This window comes from Mercenaria mercenaria, chromosome 3 (assembly GCF_021730395.1).
Source record: "Mercenaria mercenaria strain notata chromosome 3, MADL_Memer_1, whole genome shotgun sequence".
Classification (NCBI taxonomy): domain Eukaryota; kingdom Metazoa; phylum Mollusca; class Bivalvia; order Venerida; family Veneridae; genus Mercenaria; species Mercenaria mercenaria.
Genome location: NC_069363.1, coordinates 85,319,741 through 85,339,300, shown reverse-complemented (window position 1 = coordinate 85,339,300; position 19,560 = coordinate 85,319,741). Strand labels below are relative to the sequence as shown.

Below are 19,560 nucleotides of genomic sequence, written 5' to 3'. Positions count from 1 at the left end.
CTGTGAAGACAGGCATGTATTAATACCTATAAAATAGTTGACACATTTTCCAAGAATCTACACACGAGATTTAGTGGCAGTGGCACACGTTGAGTGAGCACTGACTTGTCAAAGGTCATTCTATGTGCACTAGTAAGACTACAGTTATTTTTCATATTGCATTTTCAACATAATTATGACATGTAGATTATTAATGATGTTAATGAAACTAGGCTCGCAACGTAGGCTTCTGATGAAAACTGGCGTTAATCCAACATTTCTTCACTGGCTGCCGGACACAGATGTGGATATTTGAAACTACGTTTAATTGCTCTGAAAACGTTTGTAACAGCTGATTAGTTTCTAATTCATCTCCATTTCTCTGGCCAGAGTATAAAAGTTAAAAAATCTGAGGCTGTTATTACACCTGCAACACGTCTGAGTGGTTAAGGTCGCTGACCAAAAACCTTTTACCTTCTATGTATTCATTTCGTCTTGTGAAGAAGCTATCCAGTTAGTGGTTCTATCTAGGTGTCTGCCCATACCGAAAATATTGCACGCATGAACACCTGAGATGTTCCTCCACAAATGCAAACCGGATAGTTGTCATATGAGCCGTGCCATGAGAAAATCAACATAGTGGGTTTGCGACCAGCATGGATCCAGACCAGCCTGCGCATCCGCGCAGTCTGGTCAGGCTCCATGCTGTTCGCTTTTAAAGCTTATTGGAATTGGAGAAACTGTTAGCGAACAGCATGGAGCCTGACCAGACTGCGCGGATGCGCAGGCTGGTCTGGATCCATGCTGGTCGCATACCCACTATGTTGGTTTTCCCATGGCACGGCTCATATGATATTCATTTTTCATTGTCTGCCCAATGAAATATAAATAACATGGTCGTATACAATATTTTATTCAAATCTCATTTTTCGTGAAACAGTATATTTACATCCATATAAACATAATATTCATAAAAACTATGAGAGACAATATATTCCATAATATATGAACAATTAAAACATAAAATATTTACGTTTAGATGGCAGTGTAATACAATTATTAAAATGTATATATTTCAGACGTCTAAACATATTCTTTGATATTTGGTTTTGTCTCACTACATGTCAACTCTGTTTAGGCTTGAAGCATTGCTAAATAAATGTTGTTGTTGTTGTTGTATCATAACGTTTCGATAATAACGGATACAAAGGAAACGACTTAATGTGTCGTGTGTAATGATTTAGTTGTATTTAGTACAACGTTTAGTTAATGGTAGAAATTGTCAACTGATCAGTCATGATAATCAAGAATGATATTACAATATGTCTGGCTGTTTTAACAAGGATCAGATCTTTGCCTTTAACATTAAGCCCCTATTTCAGTCAAAATATGAATGGTATAACACTATAAGAAAGCTGTCATACTAGAAGTCTAAGAATAAAAGAAGGGTACACACGTAATATAATAATCGTGGAAGGTGATAACTATAGGACCTCTCGCAAAGCTGATACATATATACACATTCAGATATCTTCTGGCATTCAATCCTGTTCGAACTGAAACTCATACCGCAATTAGAAGCCTGTCAAAAGCATGTTACTCCAACGTCTTCGCCATGGCCGCAGTTATGTTCACCTATATCTATGTTATTAGCTCTTGGACAATCAAACAGGTTTGTTTCAGAACCTGTACATTCCAAGTCATCAAGCCATATTTTACCATAACCCCCACTAAATCCGTTGGTAACGACTCCTCCTGTAAATCCTGCCATCTTACATGCTACTTTTGCGTCAATGGCACCGAAACCATCATTACAAACTGTACCCCACTGGTCATTATATCGTACTTCAACACGTCCGGCACGTCCGTTCTTTACGACACGTGAATCGCCCAAACGTATCTCTGGATTGGCACCACAAAGTTCACTTATATGATCTTTCAAGGTTGACATGTGCTCTGACTGATGTGCCTCTATTTCAAACCGATTTGCGACCAATTGGTCAGATATATTTGAGCATCTTTTAAGCATTTGAAGTGTGTTTACATTAACAGCAGATATGCTATCTGATAGCATATATCGACTTCTGTTTGCTTCGTTCAATATTTCGTCTGTCTGCATAAGTATGCTTTTCGACTCAACACGTAATAAGCCTGTCAGCGTCTGAATTGTATTCAAATGAACATCGGAAAGCATCAGTGCGATATCTGATCGCATTTCATCTAAGTCACTTTTTATTTCAGATTTTAAATCAATAAGCGAACCTGACATATTTTTGATAAGTGCGTCTTTCTCATGAACCGTTTTTTCTAATTGTGTCATCATGTTTTCTTGTAATGACACGGAGTACATTTTATGCTCCTGAAAAGCTCGTTTTAGTCTTTTTACATCTGGATTTGCGGGTAACGTTTTGTATTCGTTGTTTTCATTTCTCTCGATTGGCTTTTTATCGTGCCCATGTCTGAATTCTGTTGTTGACTCGACAGTGTTTGTAATGTATGACAGGGTTCTGTTAATCAAGTCAGTTAAAGTGTCGATCTTTAAAGCATTTCTGTCTACGCTTTCCTTCAGCCTGTGTATGTCCTGTAAAAAAATTTAAATGCTATAGTTATAATAATATTTTATGGTAATAGGAATAAAAAGATAGCGAGAAAATTTAAATTTAGGGTAGCTTATTATTGTTATACTTAACATTATATTTAAAAGGACTGTCATTTTTTGCTGAATAGGTTCTGTGTCTTGAATTATTTTTTTTTTATATATAAATTTTGGATGCCATGTGATCGTGTCTTGTGACAATGAAATATTGATTTCCACTGATAGGTACACAGTCAGACAAGGTGAAAATTTTACATAACGTATACATCTAAAACAGTTCAAGTGCATACACGTGTACACGTGTACGTAAACGCAACTTTTGTGTTGCGTAAAATGATATTGACATTGTTATGACCTAAATTCTCTGTCTGAAATTCCTTTAGCCACATACTGAAATGGAACTTTGTGCTTATTTTAAATTTACATGTTGATACAAGATTACATGAAACAGAAATTGAACGAAACAAAATGGACTCGGCTAAAATAGTTGAGGGACAGCTTTGAAATAGTTCCTTTTAGCGCCACCAAGCCCTCGGGAATGTGCAGTAAAATAGCACATTTTGTATTGATTTACTTAAAGAGAATTCCTATAGTTTTTTTCCTTTCATAGAATTTTTTTTAATTCACATATATGATAGGAAAATTTGTGCTGAAAACAATGAACAAATAAAAACAATAGGTCACCAGGCTTGTTTTTGTGAAAAATTGTTTTGAACACACCCACTGTTGCTGAAACTGCTAGCGATTTTTCAACATTTTCATAATTTTCTGCTTTTTTATAAATACCAACCAAAATATACATCAAGACAGCACAATAAGGTTTTTTTTTCTTTTTACAGATTTTATCATATACTTATTTGATATCATAGTCATATTTGTAATACTCTATCCTTACAATAATGAGTACAAATGAAAAAAAAATATGTTTCATATTTACTTTTGTGAACTTTTTTCAGTGAAAAATACCCGTAGTGAAGAATATTTTTTTAAATTTTAAAAAAATTCTTTCATAGAATTTTTTCCTGTTTTTCTTGTGTATAGATAATTGTATTGTGAGCATAAAAATTGCTAAAAATATATGGGTCATCAGGCTAAATTTTATGTTAAGACCGCTAGAATACAACACTTGTTCGGACGGAAAATGGCGCGAACCTGGCCAAATTGATTACATGTATGTCTGCTAGAAGTTAAAAAAAAAGTTTTAAAAATTCTTAATTCTTTCTATTATTGAATACTAAATAATCTGAAAGGTGATATTGTCTTATCAGTACTAAGTCAATTATCTTACATTATATGAACAACACTGTCTTTGTACCAAAATGCGATTTGAAAACACAACCACAAAAATAGCAAGATACCTGTCAGGCATGATACTTGTCAATACAACATAAACCGGTATCAACATTTGATTACTGATAAAACTTATCAAAAATGTTATTTCATTTAAGATTCCTCATATTTTAGACTGTCTGTAACATGTTTCAACAAATGTTGACTTCAGTTCAGTTTTCCATAGAAAGTGTCGGCTGCGCAGAAAGATGCGCATAAAAAACTATCGGAATTCCCTTTAATATACAAAACAGCGTATCTAAAATGACGTAAAATCCTACCTGAAATGCCAGTGTTTGAACGGCCTGTACTCTTTCTTCTAGCTGCTCCAACCTTCCACAGAATACAGATACCGGTATTGCGCATAATTGTAGGATGAACAGATATACCATCGTCATGATCGCCTTTGTTGTTTGCAAACTCCAGAAAGTACAACTAAGAAAAAAGAAAAACAAGCAAATTCGATGAATTGGTTTGTGGTGAGGAATGACAAAGAAATATATCCGACAAAGGAACGAAAAAAAAAAGAATGGGAGGAGGGGAAAGGGGGGGGGGGGGGGGGAAAGAGGGGAGCGGTGACCGGGTGAGGGTAGAAACTTTCACATGTTTATAATAAATATTGATGGAAAGTATAAAATGAAAAAAAAAACTTGGGGGAGGGAGGGGATGGGTGCATGATCGAGGTGGTGGGGTGACTGGGTGGAGTGAAGGAGCGAGGTGGGGAGGGTACAACTTTGCATGTTGATAAGTATTCACAGAAGGTTTAAGGTTTCAAAACAAAAATATGTGTGACAACCACATCATGGTGATCTAAATTCAGTTCTAAGTCAAATATGTCACAAGTTATGAAGTAGAAATTGCCATATTTATAGTATCCTATTTAGTTAACACTAGAAACTACTAAGGGTCATAACTCTGGGGTTTCTTGAGCAATCTGACTGGCACTTGACGGGCCGCATTTCCCTGTAGTGGTGAACATGTATATGAAGTTTTATTTACATACTCTTCTACCACTTCCTAAATATGGCTCCGGACGGAAGGACTGATGTTCCTACATATGGTAATTGTGTCGGTGCGACGTTAACCTTTCCCCCCCCTCCCACCCCCACCGAAAAAAAACAACACTTTTGTTCTCTCTATTGTTCCTTAAGCCACGTAAAAGAAATATAGCCACATAAAAGCTAACGGAATGAATGACATCAAAGAAAAAGTACAGTTACCCATTGTTCCTAAGCCACCTAAGTATGCAAATGTAAGCTCGGACGGACGGACAACGCCAAAACTATATTCCTCCGCCTGTGGCGGGGGTATCAGATTTATTTTGCAATATTACTTTAGAAGGCTTTGAAACTTAGTTACAGACAGATGGTATGTTATGGAAACACTTGACAATTTAGTTGTTTTTACTGGTTTTTTTTCCATTCAAAATTGAAAAGCGTTTGTCACAGGGTACCAAATGTAAACTGTCGAAATTTATAAAGCTTTATATATATAAACGATCGTTAACTACGAATTATTCCGTGGTGTACTGGAGAAGATGGAAGGAGAGTTTTTATTGCCGAGGCAACCCGGGTTCGATTCCCGACTCAAATAATTTTTTCTTGATTGGTAGTTTAGAAACAAGACTCGTGTTCTAATGTTCGTAATATGATCAAACTTCAAGAGAAATAAATTTTAGTCAAAATTTTGAGTCCAAAACATTTAGTGACGAAATACCAATTACAGTTGTAGTTGCTTTTATAAATAATCACATACAGTCAAACTTGTTTGATCTTTAGAGTCATTTGGTCTCTGTCGAGAGGTGATTTTTAGCACAGGTTGGGCTGCAATAAAGAAATAAGATACGATAATCGGAATATAGGCTTTTATTGGAGAAAAGAATGAATCATTTTATATTCAGGTAAATATTTTATTAGATATCAAGCGATCTACGTAGAAATAAAAAAAAAAACTTCGCAAAATAATAAAACGTACCTTTCAAGAATAGAATCCTGAAATCTATGACTGCACGACTTAAATCTAAAATGATTCTTAACGCAGTAAAGCATATGAAATATTTGGCCCTCTTTGCCTGCATTTACTTTTTAAAAATATCAAACACAAGGCACTTGATTTGTTTTTCGCATTGTACTCGAGTTTAAAGTAGAAATATACTTGTTTTAACTTTCGACACCCATTTCCGTCTTTAATTAGATTTATCATACCAAGGTCAACGATTACGCAGTTTTAATAGGCTATAAGAATAAGTTAAAGGCAAATTACATTGAGACAAGAAGAAAAAATTTGCAAGGCTATATACCGCTTGTTATGGAACATGCTCACATCGGAAAGAGGTTCCGTATATTCATAAAACTCTCGGTAGAGCTATGCGGAAGGTAGAGAAATACACACCGTCTTGAGCTAGTGGAAAATCGTTTTGGCTAAAAGTCCTTAAATCGATGATGATCAACATCATTTGAAAACCTCATGCAAAATATATACATAATCATCTGTGTGTGTCATCATCGTCGTCTTCACAATCATCAACACCTTTGGTGCACACTGATCAATGTTATCATACATTTTGGTCAGCTCGTCTGGTTGACCATATTGAAAATGACCCGTCGGGGATCATTTTTCAACGTTAGAAATTTACAGGAGTCATGTTTTTCGTGTTATAACACATGCAGAATCTCGAGGGATTGGTTGGTGCCCAATCCCAGTAAGGCGAGGGTACCAGCGTATCCTGAGGAATTCTGAATTTTCGTGAAATGCGCGAAAATGTTTTTTAACGTTGACGTCATTTCCATTTGAATGATCCGTTTCGGATCCATAACTCGTTTAGGCTTTGACAAGGAACAAGCATCAAAAAGTTGTTTTAACAGCACGTGCTCACTAGAATCTCTCTGTTAATACCCGTTCCTCTCCTGTTTAAAAACACCCCAAAAAATCAGCAGTTTTATGCTAGAATATACACATTTTTAACGTTTTAACTAACATGCGGTGTGTGTGTGTGCGGGTAATTATTCAGTGATATCAAATTGTCATATTACACCCGCGTTTATCGGTGTCGTCTTCGGCGAAAACAAAACCTCTCTATGGTTAGGGCCTTCGAAGTACAATGGGCACGACGCGCTTTTGTACGATACGATGCGCTGTATCATACCGTCGCCACTCATTTCTTCCTATCATTTCTATTCAGTTATATTCCATACAACTTTAACTAAAGCCAGTGCGGACTTAATTTTATCTGTTCACCTTACATAATATTAACTAAGGTTAAAAGATATCTCTACACAGAATCGAACGCGGATGGTCTGAACTTAGAATATTTCATTACCCATATCCTGAAGGTTTTTAACCTCAATCCAGCCTCTATGGCCGGGACATACACCCGTGCTATACGTGTAGATATAGAAGACGGAAAAGGAGAAGAAAATGATGATGATGATGATGATGATGATCATCATCATCATCATTATTGTTATTATTACTATTATTATTATTTGATCTATGTCTCATATGTGACTTGTTTTCCTATTTAACTGATATTGGTAAGCCCCATTTTACCATCCAGCATCAAGATAGTGAGCTGTTTCTTCTGACAACTTTTGTTCATTTTCCAAGGGTGATGTTTACAGACAGGGTTGACTGTACTCCAAAAACGTTCGTCATAATAACAAGACTAAAGTATTTGTACACATGTGCGTTTCAATCAATTTATCATGAAATGCTAGTATTGCAGAAGTCTTTGCCACCTCTTGATGGATGTAGATAAAAATATTTGAAAATAGTTTGCTGCAAAATAAAAGAAAACGGTTTAAACAATGGATAAGGGTTTAACTAGACAAATGCAATATGGTAATAAACTGTTAGTCCCTCAGCGACTCTCGGGACCTTAGGACTGTTCATTTCCTACGTTCCCGTCTTTCCGTCTGTCCGTCCCCATATCATGTACACTGAGGCAAGGAAAGATTTTCAAATTACCTGGCAAAAATGTTGACCACATAAGACAATGTGTAGCATAGAAGACCTAGACCCATACTTCAAAATCCAGGTCGCACTAAGAGATCAAAGATTATCAGGTTTATTCACAGGGTCTGTTTCGTTTCCATTCTATAACTCGGCTATCCATTCATGATGTTGTCCTTTACAAAGGCAAAAAAAGGGACCATTTTACCTCAACTGAATCAAAGGAGCCAGGATGAGCTATTTGAATCATACGGTGTCCGTTCGTGTATGGCCTTATGTCATTCCGTCCGTTATCATTTTCTTGTAAACTAGTGAATAAAATTCAACCAAATTCAGTTGGAAGACCCCTCTAGTGGTAGGCGTTCAGAATTATACTTATTATGGCCTTGACCCCTGAGGACCTGCGGAGGTACCTTAGGTGTGAATTATAATTGCATTTTAACGATTTTGATATAATGCAACCAAATTTGACTTGAATTCTAACACTTTTAAGATTTTCTTTTATATAATTTTACCGTGTATTGTCTCGCCGATTAGAACACGTTTCGCAAAATAACCTACTTTTGGCTATTCTGGTTTACTCCCTCGTATTTAACACTGCATTTTATTCCAGATTAGTATCCATTCCTGGTGTAATTCGAACGTGTCAGAATGGAAATAGATATTTGTTTTGCGTGCTTTGTTGGCAAATAAAACACTTTTTTTTTCGTTCAGATCACTCAGGCTTTCGGCCTTTGAGATGAATTACGACGCATCTGAACTCAAAACAGTGTTTTATTTGCCAACAAAGCACGCAAAACTAACATCTATTTTCCAAGCATTACTCTTCGATTTCCACAGCAATTTCAAGCCAGTAAAACACATACCTCCAACGTTTTCGCTATATCCACATTTATGTTTACCTATAATAGTACTTCTGTCATTTTTTCTTGGAAACATTAACAAACTTGTTTCAGTACCCTTTCAGTACCTCATACAGTTTTACTATTAAGGAGGCTCAGCAAGTTCAACTAATGGGCTTATTCGTTTCACTCAACCCTGTACATGCCGGTCACGTGAGCGGCAAGAAAAGAAAATCATTCAATCGTTATTATTTTCTATTGCGGCCTGTTCCAGATAACTTGGCAAACTATTTTTTGCGGTATGTTTCTGGCTTTACTTGTATTAACCCCAAATTTCTGAATGATTACCCAATTTATATTGCGTAAATATATATAATTTCATTAATTTGCCTTTTTCCTATCTCGCAAAACCGGCACATATCAGTGTACTCTGGATAGACATGGGCAGTCCCTTGAAGCAAAACGAACGCCTAGCCGGTTGCCCGCAGCGCAACAGTGAAACGATTTGGCCAACTGACACGTACATTGTCCAAACGTGTGTTTGCATTGCCATGTAAATCACGATAAATAACAGTGTTTATAGTTTTCAAGATTTAAACTGAAATAAGTCTTTGTTTCTATTTTAAATATATTTCGTCAATCTGTCTGTATATTTCTCTTAATTTATATGTTGAAGTATTATAATGTTGCCAAAAACTTTTGCGACTAACTCTTATTATTGGCAAGAGCAGTAATATCAGGCTAGGAATAATGAGAAAAGGGCACAATAGTTGTTTTGAAACCCTGCTTGGGAAGAAAAATCATTTTATTTGGATTTTATATGAGCTAGCTTCAGTTTCAAGATCTGTATTGTCAGCTTCCAACTGTTCATACTCGTCCCTTTAATTTTGAGAGTTATGATACATTCTTAAGTATTTAGCATTGACAAGAAATTTGACAACTTGTGAACTTCACAACCAGCAATTATGTAACACTCGTGCGGCCCTTGCTGCTTAATGTGGTATGCTTCCTTCGATTTTTCTTCAAGTTTATGTGAAAGTCCTTGGATATGTTTGTTAACTTTAAGCATTACCTTTTCACTCAAAACACAGTCTGACTCCCTAGCTTTAATTGTACGGTCATACCACCGTATAATTGCATGACGTTCATTCAATATTTTTAAAGAAAGATTTTGTTTAAAGTACAACGTACTACATACCAATCAGATTTGGAAAGCAAGAAACAGAAAAATGCAACGATCTCTTTTAAAGTATAAAAGTCTGCAAGTAAAATAAGTTCCCTTTCTTTATTCTTTTTTTTTGTAAAAGTTTATTTTGACACTCCCCTACTTAACCGACATTTTGCAAAATGGCACTTTATTCCAAGTACTTCAGCTGAAGCAGACTATAAACATTAGCTTTAATTATGTTCATTAAGCCTGGGTCAACGAGCAAGCAATGTAAGTAGACTCTGAAAAACAAAACAATGCTAAACAACTGATTTAGAGCGTTTTAGTTTACAACAACATGATCATGGATATTTGTTTGTTTCAGTTTTAGACTGAAACTTTATTTCGCCGATTTAAAGGAACTAACCCATATATTTTAGGAGAAAAATAATTCCTCTCAAAAATCCATAAAAAGTGAGTACTCCGAAAGTGACTAGTGGTTCAAACTTATTGGCATAAGATTTTTGCAAAGTATTCTTATAAATAGCAAAAAATATTGTGCAGAAGTTAGCAAACCGTTGTAACGCTTTTGCAATAATGCAGAAAATTTACATTCGTCTTGCATTTGTACCAATATCTTTTATTTTCACCCACTTTACCATTTTCAGTGTTATATATACGTTCTATGCCAAACTTGGTAGAAACGAACATGTTGAAAACTTTCATCCAAACTGTGGGCGAGTAGCTTTAACACAAGATGCAATATTTTAGCACGGGAGAAACAGTGTAAACTAGAAAATGCTTTTGTAAAAAAGCGCATGTCTCCCCAAATGCAAAGTCCTATAGGCAAGAAGTCAATAGGGGTCAGGAGCGAAAGTCAAAGAGACACTGATGGTTGGCTGCAATAGGGATCATCTACTTGGCATGTCCAGTCATCCCGCTAAATTTCAACACTCTGGGCCTAGTGGTTCTCAAGTCACTGTTCAGGCTCCTGTGACCTTGACCTTTGATCAAGTGACCTCAAAATAAATAGGGGTCATTTACTCTGAATGTCCAATCATCCTATTAAGTTTCAACATTGTAGGTCAAGTGGTTCTCAAGTTATTTCCAAAAAATGATTTTACATGAACAGGCCACTGTGACCTTGACCTTTAATTGACTGACTCCAAAATCAATAGGGGTCATCTACTCTGCATGTTCAATCATCCTATGAAGTTTCAACATTCTGGGTCAAGTGGTTCTCAAGTTATTGATCGGAACTGGTTATCAATTTTCAGGCCCCTGTGACCTTGACCTTTAACGGAGTGACCCCAAAAACAATAGGAGTCATTTACTCTGTATGAACAATCATCCTATGAAGTTTCAACATTCTGGGTTGAGAGGTTCTCAAGTTATTGATTGGAAATGGTTTTCCATGTTCAGGCCCCTGTGGCCTTGACCTTTAATAGAGTGACCGCAAAACCGTTAGGGGTCATCTACTCTGCATGACCAATCATCCTATGAAGTTTCATCATTCTAGGTCAAGTGGTTCTCAAGTTACTGACCGGAAATGGTTTTCAATGTTCAGGCCCCTGTGGCCTTGACCTTTCACGGAGTGACCCCAAAATCGTTAGGGGTTATCTACTCTGCATGACCAATCATCCTCTTAAGTTTCAACATTCTGGGTCAAGTGGTTCTCAAGTTACTGACCGGAAATGGTTTTCAATATTCAGGCCCCTGTGACCCTGACCTTTAATGGAGTGACCCCAAAATCGATAGGGATCATCTACTTTGCATGTACAATCATCCTATGAAGTTTCAACATTCTGGGTCAAGTGGTTCTCCAGTTATTGATCGGAAATGGTTTTCCATTTTCAGGCCCCTGTGACCTTGACCTTTGATGGAGTGATCCCAAAATCAATAGGAATCATCTACTCTTCATGATCAATCATCCTATGAAGTTTCAACATTCTGGGTGAAGTGGTTCTCTAGTTATTGATTGGAAATGGTTTTCAATGTTCAGGCCCCTGTGACCTTGACCTTTGAGGAGTGACCCCAAAATCATTAGGGGTCATCTACTCTGAATGACCAATCATCCTATGAAGTTTCAACATTCTGGGTCAAGTGGTTCTCTAGTTATTGATCGGAAATGGTTTTCAAAGTTCAGGCCCCTGTGACCTTGACCTTTGACGGAGTGACCCCAAAATCAATAGGGGTCATCTACTCTTCATGACCAATCATTCTATGAAGTTTCAACATTCTGGGTCAAGTGGTTCTCTAGTTATTGATCGGAAATGGTTTTCAATGTTCAGGCCCCTGTGACCTTGACCTTTGACAGAGTGACCCCAAAAACAATAGGGGTCGTCTACTCCTGCAGCCCTACAACTCTATAAAGTTTGAAGGTTCTAGGTCAAATGGTTCTCCAGTTATTGCTCGGAAATGAAGTGTGACGTACGGACGGACGGACGGACAGGGCAAAAACAATATGTCTCCTGGGGGAGACATAAATATGGTAATCACGTCTGTTCGAAATTTTGATCGTACATATAAAACACACATATTTTTTTATGTCTTGTATTAACGAGATTTCACACATTTTATAGGTTCCTTATGCGAAAAAATATATTAGATATTTCAACTGTGAATATTCCAATTATCGGTAAATAAATCACTGGAAACCATGTTATAAAAGATTTTTTCTCCAGTATAAAGGTAAAAGAGACGGTGTATAAGGAACTGTGTGAGATATCTGATATACCTCTTTACAAATAGACTCATTGGTCTTGGTGTAAAGAACCAATACCTGCGAAGCTCTTTCCTTGAAATAACCAGTACTGGCCTCTTACTTGAGTGAGCATCTCGACATTTCCAATGCTGAACCGGGATTTGAATTCTGGGCACCTGGATTACCTGTCAATCGTGTAACTATAGACCACTTTCCACCCACGTGGTACATGAAATACGAGGAGTGTTCGATATGAATTGCTTATTGTCCTCTAGCTCGATATCCACGTGGGGCACGATAAAAACCAATACCTACCTGTATAGGGTTATTCAATACCTACACAACGGTGTATAAACGTACATGTTAGACTAAGTGTAAGACATAAAATTTGCCATTTGAATACACGCAATCATTGACCACTATAGTAAAAATGGTTGGTAGAAGCGTCGACAAGAAAGATGAAATACGGGCTTACATCAAAGCTCGCTCAAAACTTGGTTGTTCTTTGAAGCAGCTGATGACTGAACTTTCTACTGCTTATGGACCTTCTTGGGTGTCTTATGACACAGTTCGGCGGTGGAAAAAGAAATTTGAGTCTGGTGTTGAGTCCATCAAAAATGCACCGAAATCAGGTAGGCCAAAATCTGCATCTCGTAAAGAAATCGTTTCCAAAATAAAGGAAATCATTGAAGGAGATGCCAGATTTACAGTTCGTGATATTGCACGAAAGGTAGGCATATCACTATCAATGGTTCACCTTATTTTGAAGAAGCATTTGAAAGTCAGAAAGATTTCTGCTAGATGGGTGCCACATCTGTTGACTGATGAGCAAGAGGCAACGGGTTAAAGTGGCCAAAAAGCTGCTTCAAATGTTTCCAAAATATGACAAAAAGCAGTTTGCCAATGTCGTCACAGGTGATGAAACCTGGGTCCATTATTTTGAGCCCGTCAGAAAGGTTAGCAATAAGATCTGGGCCACTAAACACAGCAAACGCCCAATAATTGCCAAACGTTCTTTGAGTGCAAAGAAGGTTTTGTATGCAATCTTCTTCTCTGGTGGAGGAGTCGCAATAAAAGTGCCGGTGAAAAAGGGCAAAAGCATCACCGGAAAGTACTACAAAGACGTAGTACTGAAGAAACTGAAAAAGTATTATCAGAAACGACGCCCTGCCACTGGTTTTAAACATGTCCGTCTTCTACATGACAATGCCCCCGCTCATACCTCCGCAATAGTTACGGCGTTTTTGAAGAAAGAAAAAGTAATTGTTTTGCCTCACCCCACGTATTCCCCAGACCTTGCCCCATGTGATTTCTTTTTGTTTCGGAAATTGAAATCATTCCTTGCTGGGCGGAAATACCAGTCCCGACAGGCACTTGGATCTGCCATTCATCAGTACCTTATTACTGTGCCTAAATCAGCGTACCGTGACGCCTTCAAGAAGTGGATACATCGGCTGAAACTTTGCATTTCTAGCCACGGGGAGTACTTCGAGGGCATGAAATGAGCCCTTTTGGGCTAACTTGAAATTTGAAGTCTCCAGATAGAAATAAGCAATTCATTTCGAACATCCCTCGTAATCTGTGTATTGATCAGAATCGTCTATGCAGCAATAGAATGTCTGTAAGCAAAGTGGCCCTTGATTTTTAAACCGATTCTTTAACACAGGGATCCGCTTTGGCCGATACAAAAACGTCTGTAAAATATCGATCCGATTAAAATTATCTCCAATTATTATAGAGATAGTACCTAAGTTTTTCAAATCACAGGTTTGAAGTTAAAAAGCTTTGAAATGAAGACAAAGGTCCATATATTTCTCAAAAACAGAAATATAGACAATATTTTAACCAGAAGTGTGGAGTTATGAGCATTTAATATTTTCATGTTAACGAAAATTTTGTGATCAAGGAAATGTAACTCTTCTTGAACATGGAGAGCATAAACATCAAAGGGACATAATATAGTCAATATTTTCTAATTGGGTGCATTTGATTTAACATTCAACTTTGATCTGGATTGCTAAATAATGATCCATGAAACTGTGTGCTAAAAATTTAGAACATCTGGAACAGTCTATTAACAGCAAAACAATGCTTTTAAATAGCAGAATCTAAATAGTTAAGCTCTAATTGGGACTCGAACCCAGGACCTCTCACACCTAAGGCAGACACTCTACCACTTCCCTATAACAGCAGTAGCTAATAGCTATGCAGTTTAATTGCTGGATTACATTGCGTGAACTGGAACAATAATCGGTGAACTCCGGATTATCGGCATATTCGCTTTGTTACCTAACGGCAATTTTTGTGTAAAGAAAAAATATAATCTAATGCTGCCAACGTCATAATCGGTCAAATCTGCCCGAATTTCTCTGACGTGTTGTTCAGAGTATGAACTTACTAACTGGTAGTACCAGTGAAATATTACTTACACTGAATCTTTTATATTTGCCCTTTTTGCAGCTGTCGAACGGCAAAGACGGTGAGTTTTGGCCAAATATAAGTAATTATTTTACCAGTTTTGAGAGGATTTCAATTGATGGGAAATTACAGTTACAAACTAAATACCTTTCTGCAACACATGGAGTCATTAGCATTCACTGTCAATCAGTATTATGACTAAGAGCGACTGCCATTCATTCATTTCAAAGTTTCATAGACAGAGTCCGTTGTTTACATTTTTTATCGTAACCGGTGCACTTGTAAAAATCACTTTAGTTTGAAAAATCAAAGTATGCAAAGAGCTATGGTACGGTCTCTACAATTAACGCTACACATTGGATCTGAAGGCAGGTTATAGACGACCTTTTCACTAACCAATCAGAGCCTTGCTTCCAACATTTTATTAACCCGGGATTTCCCGTTATAATAATCCTAATGGCTTTTCTTTGCGAAGGAATAAAGTAATAAAGATTATGAAAACATAGTCATGAGAATTAGTTGTTGTTTTTATTTTTTCCATTCAAAATCGAAAAGCGTTTGCAACGGGGTACCGGAGGTAAACTGCCTTATTTATAAAGCTTCATATTTAACCAATGGTAAGTACGTGTTCCTCTATGGTGTACTGGTCAAGAACGCGGGAAAGTTTTTAATACATATCTGTTTGTTGTTGTGAAATATTTCACTGTTCTTAGCAACGTACTTAATGTATTGTTAGCATTTTACCCTATTTTACCATTTTCTCATCATTATTTTTACCACTACTGTCCGACGGGTTCTATACATTTTATAGCTTACTCCTCCTACATTTTCTTAGTCTCAGCTGCGCCTCGTGATATAGTTCCTTCGCATCGGAGCAATCACAATTTGGGATATACTATTTCATTTATATCTCTTTCTTCGCCTTGTATTTGTTACATGTCAAACGTTTGATGTATGCAGTTTGTGTTCACAGATCACAAAGCTCTGCTAGGTTTATAAATCTTAAATAAAAGGAATAAAAGGTGTGTCTAGTCTATTCAGGCATTCAATATCGTTTGGTGTATGAACCTGCCATTTCTTAGGCCATATTAAGCTAACCAAAAACATCTCATTGCAACGTCTTCACGATGTTCACAGTTGTGGCCACCTATATCTATAGGTCTGTCACAGTCAAACAAATCTGATTCATATCCCTCACATCTTACGTCATCAAGCCATATTTGACCGGAACCTTCGGGAACTCCTGTCATTGTAAACCCTCGGGCAAGTCCTGCCATCTTGCATGCTACTGTAGGGTCAACATCATTAAAACTGTCTCTACAAACTGTTCCCCAATGATTATTATATCGCACCTCAACACGCCCTTCCACTGCGACTTCCGTGACAATTGCATCACCTAGTCGTATATTTTTATTGTCGCAATGGAAAGTAAATTTTGCACCCGGTTTTGCATTTATATCAATACATTTGTGATCGTTGACACACCCTTTTCTACACTATTTTCTATTTTGAAACAACTTGCAACAGTCTGATCAGATATATCTGTCCGACCTTTCGGTATCTTTAAGGCTGTTTACTTCTCTTAATATTTCCCCGGTCTTCGCGAGAATGCTATTACATTCTGCAGACGATAAACTTGCCGGTGCTACATTTACACGATCGTCGGGTTTCACCAGCTATATTGTCAATGTGCGATCGCATATCATCTAACTCATTTTTCATTTGAGATTTAAAGTTAACAAGATTTTCAGAAATATTTTGAAAAGCACCTTTGTTGTCTTGAAAAGTCTTTTCTAACTGGGCCAACATGTTTATTTGCAATGATAACGAGTACATTTTATGCTCCTAAAAAAGTCTTTTTACATCCAAATTTGCAGGCGTAGAGTTGTGTTCTTGATTGTTTTCAATTTTCTTGTGAGTTTCAACATCGTATTTAGATTTTGTTATTGGTGCCGTAGTATGTGTAACCAATGATAATGTTTTATTGATAAGTTCAGTCAGACTGTCCATCATCAAAGTGTTTTTATCAACACTTTCTTGTAGACGTTCGATTTTCAAAGAGTTCTTATCCACACTTTCTTGTAGACTGTCCATCTTTAAAGTGTTTTTATCTACACTTTCTTGTAGATTTTCGATTTTCTGAGAGTTCTTATCTACGCCTTCTATTACACTTTGTATGTCCTGTAAATGTCAAATAAAGAACATAGTCTTAAAATCTCCTTATTTGACTTTAACTGACAGTACCTTAAACCAGTTATCGAGATAAACTCAAATTGTGAACTTAATTTCATAAATGTACCATTTTAGGTAATCGGGTTTCCAGTATACTGGAATTAAAAAAATCTCTAGAGCTATCATTTTGCTTTTGTTGCGTAAATGCATATTTGAGCCGCACCATGAGAAAACCAACATAGTGGCTTTGCGACCAGCATTGATCCAGACCAGCCTGCGCATCCGCGCAGTCTGGTCAGGATCCATGCTGTTCGCTAACGGTTTCTCTAACTGCAATAGGCTTTGAAAGCGAACAGTATGGATCCTGACCCGACTGCGCGGATACGCAGGCTGTTCTGGATCCATGCTGGTCGCAAACGCACAATGTTGGTTTTCTCATGGCGCGGCTCATTTGCGTATTTATTTTTGAAAATACTGGAAATTCATTGGTATCAAAAATTATATACATGTTAAGCACCAAAAGACATCAAACGCATGTAACCTACCTGAAACAAAAGTGTTTGAATTGCCTTTAACCTATTTTCTACCTGCTCGAATCGCCCACAGAATGTAAATGCCACACATAGGTGTAGAATGAATATCTGTACATGTATCTTCGTCATCGTTGTTTTTCGTCTTTGTTGTAACTCAAAAGCAACACATCCTATGTGAAAATATAGCATCTTTAGATACAAGGAAAAATAGAAAAGTACAAAAAGACAAAGAAAAAGTATCACGTGATGGAATCATCAGATTCTATCTATTTCAACTAATATTTGTAAGATAAAAACAATTGCTTCAATGATGTTGATGGATTTAAATATAAGTATCTACCGTTTTATCCTTTTCTACTACATACCAATAAATCAACAGAAAAAGTAGCGTTACCTCTTTTAAAATAATATCCTGAAGGCCCCTTTTTCACCTTTGCTTCGTAACGCAGTTAAACATGTATTATTTGGCACTCCGAGAAGTGCAAGCATCTGCACTTTCGAGTGTGGCACTTGTGTTGACAGTTCTATTCGTTGAGTTTTAAGTGGAAATATATTTCATATCTAAAACGTTAGTATTTTCCTCTATCTTTAATTAGACCCATTAAGCCTGGGTCAAGGAGAAAACAGTTGACTAGCAATCATATGACTTATTAAAAAATGAGCCGCTCCGTGGGAAAACCAACATTGTGCGTTTGCGACCAACATGGATCCAGACCAACCTGCGCATCCGCTCAGTCTTGTCAGGATCCATGCTGTTCGCTTTCAAAGCCTATTGCAATATGAGAAAACCGTTCGCGAACAACATGGATCCTGACCAGACTGCGCGGATGAGCTGCCTGGTCTGGATCCATGCTGGTCGCAAACGCACTATGTTGATTTTCTCGTAGTTCGGCTCAAATGCAGATAAATACGAGGGCTGTTAAAAATAACCTAGACTTTCGCTCTCAAAAGTCGCCTGTTGTATATAGTGCAATGTGAAACATATGATTATAACTCGCAATCTTTGTGCAATTTTGTCACACATATTTTGCAACATTTTTACTGATAGGCGTATAACGTTTTAATTACCATAGCTACGCTTAACCGGCGCAGTCGCTTTTTCATCTGTCATTATTTGAATTCGACCTCTTATATTCAAACTGGTTACATGAAAATACGCATGAGTGCAGCAAAATATCAAAGTGTCATGCACCAAAAGTATTACGTAATTCGGACGTGGGAGGCGAAAGTAAACAACGTTTATACTAAGTGAGCATTGCTGTTTATAACACATGCAATATCGTCATCGGCTTGTACAGGTAATCAGACAGTTGTTAAGTTATGTAGAAATGTTGGCGAAGGTGAATAAGGTAACTCTCACTATTGTTCGAAATGCATTATGTTGTATAATTGTGTCAGACATTTTTATTGGAATAGTTTTCTTGAAATTGATACAGACGTTTTAAAACAGACACAAAAGTCCTCCAACCGGAAGTTGTTTGTTTGATATGACAAGTGATGTCATTTAGCCGCTTCCGTCTTTTTTTCTATGGAGAAGACCGCATGTGCCGCTTCGGCAGTTTTTCCTGAAAGAACATGCACCTGTCTAGGGACAGCCAAGTGAAGGGGCCAGTAACCAGAAGTCTTCATTAAATTTATATCAAAGAATGCGTTTGCGACAGTCTAACGACCCTGTCAAGTGACATGTGTCATACAATGTTGACATAATTCTTATAAAAATATTTCCAATTCCAGGTGTTTCAAGAACGTGCAAGCATTTAACGCATGGAGTATTTTCGTCTATCTACTTGGAAATGTAAGGCGCCTGCGCCAGTACGACAAGCATTTGATGTGATGCGCCTCCGCCAGTAAGACAAGTATTTTTGATGTGAGGCGCCTATACCAGTACG

General features: G+C 37.2%; 2 protein-coding genes across 3 annotated transcripts; both read right to left on the bottom strand.

Moving 5' to 3' along the window:
- Window positions 1–876: 876 nt before the first annotated feature.
- LOC123524190 (uncharacterized) lies at window positions 877–6,056 on the bottom strand. 2 transcript variants are annotated; one of them, XM_045302208.2, is made up of 4 exons: window positions 5,879–6,027; window positions 5,660–5,727; window positions 4,186–4,339; window positions 877–2,560 (listed from the first exon to the last, which is right to left on the bottom strand). In XM_045302208.2, the coding sequence occupies exons 3-4, from the start codon at window positions 4,300–4,302 to the stop codon at window positions 1,565–1,567; spliced, it is 1,113 nt and encodes a 370-aa protein (XP_045158143.2). In that variant the 5' UTR covers window positions 4,303–4,339; window positions 5,660–5,727; window positions 5,879–6,027; the 3' UTR covers window positions 877–1,564. The 2 variants fall into 2 exon arrangements, with proteins under 2 accessions (XP_045158143.2, XP_045158142.2); XM_045302207.2 differs by lacking the exon at window positions 5,660–5,727 and having other exon boundaries at window positions 5,879–6,056.
- Window positions 6,057–16,541: 10,485 nt separating this feature from the next.
- On the bottom strand, window positions 16,542–18,232 carry LOC128555754 (uncharacterized). Its single transcript, XM_053539110.1, has 3 exons — window positions 18,066–18,232; window positions 17,684–17,841; window positions 16,542–17,147 (listed from the first exon to the last, which is right to left on the bottom strand). The coding sequence occupies exons 2-3, from the start codon at window positions 17,798–17,800 to the stop codon at window positions 16,812–16,814; spliced, it is 453 nt and encodes a 150-aa protein (XP_053395085.1). The 5' UTR covers window positions 17,801–17,841; window positions 18,066–18,232; the 3' UTR covers window positions 16,542–16,811.
- Between the last annotated feature and the right edge of the window lie 1,328 nt (window positions 18,233–19,560).

Coding starts and splice junctions, on each gene's coding strand:
- LOC123524190 (XM_045302207.2), bottom strand. CDS start 5,952: ATGCTTTACTGCGTTAAGAATCATTTTAGATTTAAGTCGTGCAGTCAT. Junction 4,340..5,878: donor CAGGATTCTATTCTTGAAAG/GTACGTTTTATT, acceptor CTTTTTTCTTAG/TTGTACTTTCTGGAGTTTGC. Junction 2,561..4,185: donor TTCAAACACTGGCATTTCAG/GTAGGATTTTAC, acceptor ATTTTTTTACAG/GACATACACAGGCTGAAGGA.
- LOC128555754 (XM_053539110.1), bottom strand. CDS start 17,800: ATGACGAAGATACATGTACAGATATTCATTCTACACCTATGTGTGGCA. Junction 17,148..17,683: donor TTCAAACACTTTTGTTTCAG/GTAGGTTACATG, acceptor TGACATTTACAG/GACATACAAAGTGTAATAGA.